This window comes from Antedon bifida, chromosome 5 (assembly GCF_963402885.1).
Source record: "Antedon bifida chromosome 5, ecAntBifi1.1, whole genome shotgun sequence".
Lineage (NCBI taxonomy): Eukaryota > Metazoa > Echinodermata > Crinoidea > Comatulida > Antedonidae > Antedon > Antedon bifida.
Window position 1 is genome coordinate 5,103,245 of NC_136230.1, and position 10,429 is coordinate 5,113,673.

The following is a 10,429-nucleotide window of genomic DNA, read 5'->3' on the forward strand; positions in this document are numbered from 1 at the left end:
GTAATGTGTTCCAAAATGTTTAAATTTTTACCAACAAGTAAAATCGCCATCTAGAACTTCATCTGACCACCTGTGAATTTATGCAAATCAATTTTTCCATTAGTGTGTGTGTGTGACCTGCCACTTCTTGTTTATGTCCTTGTATAAGCTCTATAGTCCTTCCTCTGACTCATCCACAGTCATTGGTTCTAGATAACAGGTGAGTATGCTGGAGTGATAATACATCTTGGATGCTCTTTTGTTATGTGGCAACAATTCCTAAAGATTATTAACTGTATAATATGACATCATCAGGATCAGTAATGACCAATAATTGCACACTTTTCTGAAACTAGAAACCAGTGCTGGGCAACCGTAATTAATACTGTTGTAATGTACTACAAGTAACATTACTGTATGTTGTCTGCAGTTCTGTACATTTTTGTTTCCTTTTTTTGACACCTGATTGTCTTGGTAACAAACAGCTTCTTCTTCTTTCCTCTTTGTTTAATACATGGTCACGGTGCTTCCTCTCAATAGTTCATTTACAACAATGCCAGACCTCTGGTGGTGCGTTGTTGAAGTCATCTTATTCTTAGACAATACTAGTAATAGTAGTAATACAATTTGCAAAAACTAAGTCGTCCGAGACTGAACTGCTTCTAAGCGATTAACAATATAATTGGTGGTGTCTATAAAACGTTCCACGCAGTTAACAAGACATGATTCTGCCTTTGTCTCCAGTCTTGCGCTCAATCTGGTGTCTGCCAGACATCGCTCCCAACATGTATCTGTAAGAGAATACACAAGTTGAGTAAATTTTTGTTTCTGCGACTCTTTGTTGATAAAATGAGCTAATTCAGGGTCCACTTGACCATTTTGTTGACCACCTCCTAAATTCATAGTTTTGATCAGCTAATCATCAAATGCTAGAAATTTAAAGAGAAAAACTGGAAATGAAGAATCTCTTTGGCTGTACAACAGTAGTATAATAGGCAGGCTCGAATAGGCTGCTGCTGTTGCTATTTTTCCACAGTAAATGGAAAATCTATTTTATTTTTAGGGGTGGCTACAAAATAATAACAAAAATGTCTAGATCCAATTGTCAAAATCTTACACCAAACCAGTTTAAAAGTAAAACTGATACTGTATGTACGATAAAAATGTGTTTTTGTAAAAGTTAACATATTTGAATGCTGTATTATTTAACCATTTAAATTCTTTGTAAATGTTTTTACCGGTTTAAAAATAGACTGGTCGGTTGCAGGTCAAAGTGCATGCGTGCTTTTGCAGTACGTTTTTTGAGATGGCTAACGAAGAAGAAGATTCAAGTACAGAATTTACACATTCAGATGCCTTGTTTGTAAATGAAAGTGGTGAATGTATGCGATTTTATATAAGACCTTGTCGAGAAAAAGGTAGAATAAGGAAATTAATTGAGGTATGTATAATCCATCCAATATTTGTTTGCTAGTCTAGCGAGCCTTGCTGTTTGACACATTCAGCCGGGAAAATTTGAATCTGAACCGGACGTGTGCCTCCCTCCCGCCCTAGGAAGGCCTAGGCTATGCTAGTGACAGGCCAGCCTAGATTCATTACCCTACTACTAGGCCTAGCCTATATATTCACAGTAATTTCTTGGTAAAATAAAATGTTGGGTTGCTAAAATGAATGTAGGCCTAGGCCTATGCCTATTCATTAAATTTCTAGGCCTAGCTAGGCTCATTTTTTATTTTTATGTCATAGGCCTATATGACTCATGACATGATCATGAGTTTTTTTGTTGTTGTGTTGACATTTCCATTTTTCAATTTTGTTTTTGTAGCATGGTGGTGGAATTTTAAGTGCGTGGGCTGAAGCCTCGATCATGTAAGGAATATTAGGACATATATCACCGAATCCGGGACAATTCGGCCAACTTTTGATGGGACGATTTTGCCCAAAAAAAAAAACGTCTCACTTTAGACCAAATTTATATACATTTTTTGTGGTATTTAAGTTTTTAAAGGTGTATATCCGTATTTTATTGATATTGGCAATGTTGATATAATATATATAAAAATTAAAATAAATTACTAAAAAAATGTAATTTTATATTCAATTTATTACTTCGAAAGCTTTGTTTGCCAAGCGGCCAACAGAGGGCGTAACTTGTTCGCAGGGTTAAAAAATGATCATTTTTGACAATGTTTTCAAAATGTTTGCTTTATTGCATCTTTATTATGCCAAGTAGTACTACCCTATAGTCTCTTTGAAAATAAAGTTTTGGGAAAAAAACCTTATTTATGCTTATAAAATACCTATCAATGCCGATAAATATAAGTGTGCCGAATCATCTCAGGGCCGCAATTGCCCCAGGGCTGAATCGTCCCGCTACCATTATACTCAGCAGTCGATCAACCCCTATTTAAGGGACACCTCTAATTAAGGGGACTTCTTATTGTGTCCTGATGCTTTTCCCTTTATAGAGGTTCTACCTATCTATACTGTATTACTAAATGTATTTATTTATTTTATTGCACTCTGATGCAGTAGGTTACATGTAGATGGAGATCCATGCTATAGTGATGGTTATTATAAATCAACGTTTATTGATGATTGCGTTAAAGAAAACTCTCTAATGGATTTGGAGGACTATGAGTAAATATTTTTTTTTATTATATGAATTATTATTTGCAATACTTTATCTATTATTATTAATTGCCAGACGAATTTGCAATATGAAATGTTTTGTTTTTTTGCAGGGTGGAAAATGAAAAAACCAAAGAGAAGTCAACAAATCATGTTGTCCGAAAGTTTCCACGATTGTAAGTATGTGATGATGATGAATATGTATGATAAATATACATATATGTTAGTTCTACTAAATGGGAAAAAATTTAATGGTGATATTTAATGGTACTATTGCCCGTTCAGCTTTTGTTGGAGAATTTTGTGCAATGTAAAGTTGGTGACTATAGTGTAAAGCTGCGAACCTGTAGTGTATACCGTCTAAAGCTGTTCTACCCCCACGGTAAATCAAAGTGCTGCCTCTTTTAATGGCCTAGCTTCCCGATTCAAGATGGAAGTGGTTGAGTGATTTAATTGAGTAATTACTTAAGTAGATAATAATAATATTCTCTCCATTCAAGTCATTAGCATTTATTATTTGTATAACTATCCAAATAAGATAATTTATTTTTGGGTTTTTAATTTTTAGACGCAATCCCTACACTGAGGAAGAAGACAGCGACATCCTTATGTACGTGGCTGAGAGACCAACGTATTTGAATGGTAATAGTATTTGGAAATCTATGGAAAAGGCAAAGGTAATTTCCGTGCACTACCACAAATTCCATGATTTTATCACTGTTTAAAATACAAATAGTGGAGATGTAGCTTGGTGTTTAACATGTTTGCCTTCCAATCACAAGGTCCTGGGTTCAATCCTGACCTAGTACCAGGGATTTGTAACTCATAATTCCATGTAATATGTTTGATTTAAATTATTGGAAAGAAACAATAAAAAAATAAATAAAAATAATAATTTACTTATTTTGGTAAATGAAAACAAATGTTTACAATTACATACATACATAAACAAATTATTGCGCCTTATGATAAATAATTGTTTACCTTACATCTGAAATAGGTAAGCACGATGATTTAAAATCGTTATTTGAGGTTATGTTGTAATGTATAGTCTAGTGCATTGTCTGTTCTGTAGCTAGCTGGCAAGGTGCTTGACAATAACATTGTTTATTTGACGAAATCGCGTTGGGGGAGTCAAAATGGTACGTCCGTCTTATGCGTCCAAAATGCATTCTTGACACGTCCGAAGCGTCAACATTTCTGGTCAGTACTGTACTTAGAATTAAATTATTTTAGGTTACAGATCATCCATGGCAGTCAATGAGAAGCAGGTTCCATCATCAACTAAAAGACCGCTTGCCAGAGTTTATAGAGATAGTCAGAAAACAGAAGTCTGTAAATAATGTTGATTCTTCATTTGAGAATTGTGAAGATATCTCATGCGACGAAAAAGATAAAACGAATGACACAGAGGAAGATAATGACATTAAGAAACCATCTACCTCAAAGAATCGGCTAGTGATTTTGGACACTGAAAGTGAAACAGAAGACTGGATTAGTGTTTCTCAACAAACTAGAAGCACCACAACATCACATGGTTAGTTTCATAAATCTTTACTCTTCTTCTGAAGACACATGGCCGGATACTTAGAAGGGACTTTACGAAACACAATGGTTAGGGGAGAACGACGAATATCCTGTGTTCGCTAGAGCGTAAAATCATATACAGTCACCATAACTGTTATATTAGTTATTATTAGTCTCTACCTCCCCTGTCTTGTGGCGCGGGGCCCTTCTGAATCACTTGGCTCTTGTGATACAGCATAGGCTTAGCCTTCCTAGCTAGGGGCCTCGCATTCAAACACCGCTTTTAACACAGCCATTTTAACCCAGTAAAAATGTTATTTCATTAAACAATTAAATTAGAAGTTCAAATATTATTTTATAATTATTTTTTAGAGTTTTGAAAATTCCACGTTTAAGTGTAATTTTAACTGTATATTTAAGATTATATATACATTAATTCTAGTCGTTCTCAGTAAACGGGAAAATGGCAACTTTATCGTCCTCAAAAAGTTAAGACGACTGAATTTCACACTAAGCTCCGCCCACTTTGTTAAAGCTCATTCATGAATTATTCATGAGCACCGTACTTTGGCTTCCCATTGTGTTTCGTTAAGTCCCTAATATCAGTTGACTTCATTGCTGGTGTACTCAAGATCTACGTTTATACCATGCTATACACTTTTCTTTTTCCTTTTTACACTTTTTACAAAAACGCAATACAAAACTATTGTTCAGGAGTTATGGATAATTAATCATAATTTGTTAATGAAAATTTTACCTGCCATGATGATGGTGATTGACTATAGCTTGTTCCAAGATTACTTTTACAATTTATGGAAAATAAATTTAAAGGGGCTTTTTTATAAATCAAGAATAATCAAAGAATCAAAACACCTGACCAATTATTTATAATTGTTCTTAGAACCTAATAGTAGCCCACCTGACCGCAATGAGGAGAACACTGAAGATGATGATGATGCGTCCATGGTTACTGCTGTTGAAGAATTGAATACACCATCATCTTCAAAAAGACAATTATTCAATTTTTACAAGAGCAAAAAAACTATTTCCCAAAGATTAAGAAACAGAATAGAAAATGGTGAGTTTTTAATACTTATGTAAAGTTTGATCAAATTTCTGGAAGAAATTAAATTATACACATGCTCCTAAACAAGCATAAATGCATTTTAATCGATCCTCCTGGATCCTCCCTTCCTCAAAAAAGTATATTCAGTCACTCGATTGTGCATGGCTCTCTTAAGGTTTGTCTACACTATCAATATAGTTTGACAAAAAAGTGTGGTGTGCCCAAATATGGTAGTGATATGCCCACATATGGTAGTGATGTGACATCATCACATTTTTTTGTCACATAAAGTTTGATAGTGTAGACAGAGCTTTAGGTGCAGCACATTGAGGTTTCAGGCAGGCATAACACAGTCGCATTGTTTACTGGACAGATGTGTGCCAGGACATTCTGTCTTATTGTGGAACATATTTCAGGTTAAGGAAACTTGCACATGCTTCCTGTACTCTTTTTAATGATATAGGCATAGTATTACTGTATATACACACTGTCTCGTTACTGTAGGTTAGGGCTGTGGTTATTAAGCTCAGGGTTATTCATTCATTCAATCTTTTATTTCGGAATCTCTGGTGCATAGAAAGTAAAAAAAAGTACATATAAATGAAATAAAATAAACAAGACTAATTACTACTACTCATCTCAGGATGGCATTCCACCTGGAGAGCATCTTCGACTTAACTAAGACGTTGCTTATAATCGTTGAGACTAAAACATTTTCACTTGAATTGAGTCTACACATCAGGTCATATATCGATTTTTTTTAAACAATTCATAAAAAGAAGGAATTCTACATTCCATAAACATAAGGCCGGCACTGCAATGTCGAGGCCTTTGCAACAACATTCTTAAACCATTATTGTAGCATACCTGGAGAGATCACATCACGCTGATTATAGTTGTTGCACCATAATGTAGCACAATACATATTTACACAATATGTTCTAAATAAAACACATTTCACATTGATAGAACACATACTAAGTTATCATGTGACTAATTTGTTTTGTTAATTTCTGCAATTCTACGTTTGTGAGGACCAATCACAATGTTGCTGATGTATATTGTCAATTATTCATTATCGTTTATTTCTGCGATTCTATGGTTGTGAGGGCCAATCGCAATGTGGCTCTAACTGCACATGTTTTAACACTTTTTCTTATCACACAGTATCAAATATCCAACCTAATGATAACAATGCTGATAAAGGTTCTATGGTTACTGACGAAATTAGAACACCATCATCGGCAAAAAGGAAAAAATTAAGTTTCAAAATAAATACTGTGGAAGAAAGTGCGAAATGCATATCTCAGAGAACAAGAAGCCAAAATAAGGACAAAAGTCCAAATCGTGAGTTTATATATTCTATGATAAACATTGTTGACAAAATATTTTTCTTTTTTCAATCCAAATTGTACTTGTACATTTCTTATGTTACTGCCCCAAGTATAATACACAAAGAGATGTTCTATGCTAACTCAATTATTGAGGATACTGTATCTTAGCCAAGGATTCTTCTTCGATTTATTGTTTTATTATGTACAACAATTTCTTGTTAATTCTGGAAGATTTGATTGATGTATCTGTTAGTTTCTTTGTAGAATATTTGTTATCTGAGGCGCCTTGAAGCTAAGGTGGTTTCACCTTGTGTTAAGCGCCTCTGTGTAAAATATTGAATAAAAAAATATATATATTTGCATTTTTAATTAAAAAGGTTTTATTTGTTATTGTTTTTTAGAATCGCGTGGCTCCAGATGTAAGAACGATATAGTTACAAATGAAGATGTTGAAAATAATTTAGTTCCAGTAAATAATAACAATAGTAACGGTGTAAATGGACAGAACCCGCAGAGGAAGACAAAGGTAGGGTGGAGAAAGAGTGACGAAGGAGAGAATGATTTAGATTCAGAAGAGGAGATGGTAGATGGACAAGAGATAAGTGATGCAGATAGTGGAACGGAGTTAGGTCAAACAAAAGGTTCAGAGGTCAGGGAAGGTCAACTTGATGAGGAAAGTGATGAAGAGGGGAGTGACACAGGGAGAGGAACAGAAGAAGACGATCTCAATGAGGACACATTACAGAAAATAATGACAGATGCTGAGGTTAGTATACTAATGTAATGAATCACATGTGTTTTATCATGTGACCAAAATGCCAGAGTTGTAGCTCGATTGGTATGTTCATGGATTAAAGAATAGAAGGATATGCATCGACGTGAGATCAAGGGTTGCTTGACTCTCGCCGACAGACCGCGGACCGCCCACAATGTTACAGTTTAATTAACCGCATGGTAACAACGAAACGGTCGCGTGCCTAATATATTGTTTACTGCACATGTGCAACGACATTTAACCTTGTTGGCTACGCTTCTTTCGCGCGTTCTTTGGTTTCCGGTCCTTCATAGAAACTTTACTGCTACCACAAATCGTTTGCAGACACAACTGGTGATTGCTCATTTTCTATCTAGAAAATAGAAAATATTGTTGCACTGTATGTATTCATACATATTTGAACAGTATAATCAGTGGCGTAACGACTAATGTGCGCTCACTGGCTAAACCCAGGGGCCCTGAAGCTTGGGGCCCATGAGCAGTGCCCAGAGGAACAGGCATAAAATATGTCGAAAATGCTAAAAACGTCCCAGGCCTCGATCTTTGAAACTTGGAGGGCCACTTAGGTTTCCTAAACAAGTGGCTTCAGGCCTCTGCCTCACGCCACTGAGTATAATGTTTATTGAAAACAGTTATTAAATTACATTGTATGTTATTGTGAAGGCCTACTTCATCAATATACCAGATAAAAATTGTAGATGCTATAATTGTAATTAGTATAGGTTTCTGCCGCGATTGATCTTCGCTAATGTTTTTATGACATTAAAGTAGCATTTTATGTTCATGATTAAGTTTACCCTGTATGTACTTTTCAAAACGACCGCTAGGTAACGTATCGCAACTATACATAGTCAGCCAATCCCGGATCAGGGATCGCTGTTTTCATTCAATTAGGCCCGGTGATTGGATGTGATGTGGATGACATAACCACTAGCCAATCACCAGGCACTACAATTTAAATATAATCACATCGATAATTAAGGAGATTTAGGAAGAAACCACTGCTTAGCCATATATTAAAAACACGATTGTTGTATGTGGTGGACACCGGCCACGCTAACAACATACATGGTCAAATGCATAATTTAATATTCTATAGATTAATGCAATTTTTAATGAAAGAAGATGGCAGGCAAATAAAGATAATTCAAATATAAAAATTGCATATTTTATTAATATTACCAACTACTTAAAATTACCAGTCGTAAGAAAGTGAACTTTTCGTAGTCCGATTGTGATGAAACTAAAACAGAATTGTTCAGCAATATATTTTTGTTGTCAATTAATCATCGACGCAGACATAGAACATTCAGACTGCGCATACGATTTCTACATGGTTACGTTTTGGTCTAAAAAAATGTAACAGTTGATTCGCAGCGTTTTACAGAGGGCCGCGGTTAGAGACACGGAGTTTAATGAGCGTGTTTGTTTGATTGGCAGCAGTGCTTTAGTATAGGCAAGCGCGTTGTAAAATCGTTTGATGTCACAGTCGATGCATATCCTTCTATTCTTTAATCCATGGTATGTTACAGTATTGAGAAATTGATACTAATGCTATTGTGCTAAATTAAATGATATAATTTGTATCTAAAATGGTTGTTAATTATTTTCTACTATTTCTGACAGTTTTATATGGAAATACATGGACTCACAGAAGCTGAAATTATGTGTGTATATCACAAACATAAATTCAAAACAGATGATGTTGGAACATGGTTTGAAAGTTTTGAAAAGAGGTAATGTAATTTCTATTCAATTTTATATATTTTTTAGTTAGATATAATTAATTAGGATTTTAAAGCTCTGTGTATATCAAAATACAAAAAAATGTGATGTGTCCATATATGGACCTGATGATGTCATATCAATAACATATATGGCATATAATTACTATATTTGGACACATCTCCCTTTTTTATCAAACTAGTTTGATACAGAGCTTTACAGTCTACAAACATATTTCTTTTCAGTTCAGGGCAAAGCTAAGCTGTCTTGTGTAATATATTAAGATGTTAAACAAGAGTAACCTACAGTGGAAAGGCATTTTAATACTGTACTACTGTCATGATGATGTCATATCACTACCATATTTGGTCACATCACACTTTTTGTCAAACTATGGTGTAGACAGAGCTTTACAGTCTATAAACATATTTCTTTTCAGTTCAGGGCAAAGCTAAGCTGACTTGTGTAATATGTTAAGATGTTAAACAAGAGTAACCTACGGTGGAAAGGCATTTGAATAATGTCATCTGTTTTAGGCTAAAGAAACTGGATTAAACATACTGTTAAACAATATGAAATGACTTACTTCTGCTTACTCTATCAAACAGTGTTAATATTTTTTTACAGAATACAGCCACAGTTTATTTTTTTATATGGAGTTTTCGATTTGTGATGACCTATGTCTATTAATTGATTGTACGAATGTGTTTGGGTTTGGCCATATTATCCGAACCATTATTGATTCTAGTTCTATGTAATGGACTTGGATTCTATATCACAAAAATGCGCATTTCAATCTCTTTTGGTTGTATGGTCATCATGAACAAAATTGGTAAAGCTACTTTAATATCGCTCCCGGATTCTGTCCGGCGCCCTGAGAAAAATATCGTGACCGTTGAGCGTGCTTTCACATCAAATTTAGTTATCTGTTGTCACGAAAGAAAAAAATTATACGATTTCAGAAAACAAATGGCTTCTTGATCCACCGCTACAAATTGGAGCCCGAATCAGGTACGGATTCAAATTATACAAAAATTTGGTGTGAACTGCTTTACCATTTAACATTTTCAACAATATTTTTCTCAGGGCACCGGACCGAATTAAGGTGCGATGTGAATGCAGCTTAACTTCGGACAAATGACAATGCAAATTTACAAAGGTCATAGGTCGGCTTTGTGAATTATAATTTATTATATAACAGATTTGATTGTTGCTGTCTTCCATTTATGCATGCATGTTCCAATGTTCTCAATTTGTTACTACAAGAAGAATATTTGACTTTATATAAATATATTGTTAATACTGTTACTGTATTATATGTTTGTGTTTTGAATAAATAAATTTAATATTTAAAGATAAAAGTGCTTTGTTAGTTTTGTTGGAATGATCCAC

At 34.6% G+C, this 10,429-nt stretch overlaps 1 protein-coding gene across 4 annotated transcripts; it reads left to right on the plus strand.

Moving 5' to 3' along the window:
* Positions 1 to 1,258: 1,258 nt before the first annotated feature.
* On the plus strand, positions 1,259 to 10,392 carry LOC144841968 (uncharacterized). 4 transcript variants are annotated; one of them, XM_078698285.1, is made up of 11 exons: positions 1,259 to 1,420; positions 1,805 to 1,848; positions 2,512 to 2,619; positions 2,724 to 2,786; positions 3,179 to 3,287; positions 3,847 to 4,147; positions 5,039 to 5,215; positions 6,371 to 6,550; positions 6,939 to 7,303; positions 8,939 to 9,048; positions 9,283 to 10,392. In XM_078698285.1, the coding sequence occupies exons 1-11, from the start codon at positions 1,286 to 1,288 to the stop codon at positions 9,296 to 9,298; spliced, it is 1,608 nt and encodes a 535-aa protein (XP_078554411.1). In that variant the 5' UTR covers positions 1,259 to 1,285; the 3' UTR covers positions 9,299 to 10,392. The 4 variants fall into 4 exon arrangements, with proteins under 4 accessions (XP_078554411.1, XP_078554412.1, XP_078554413.1 ...); XM_078698286.1 differs by having other exon boundaries at positions 9,477 to 10,392; XM_078698287.1 differs by having other exon boundaries at positions 9,482 to 10,392.
* Positions 10,393 to 10,429: the final 37 nt, after the last annotated feature.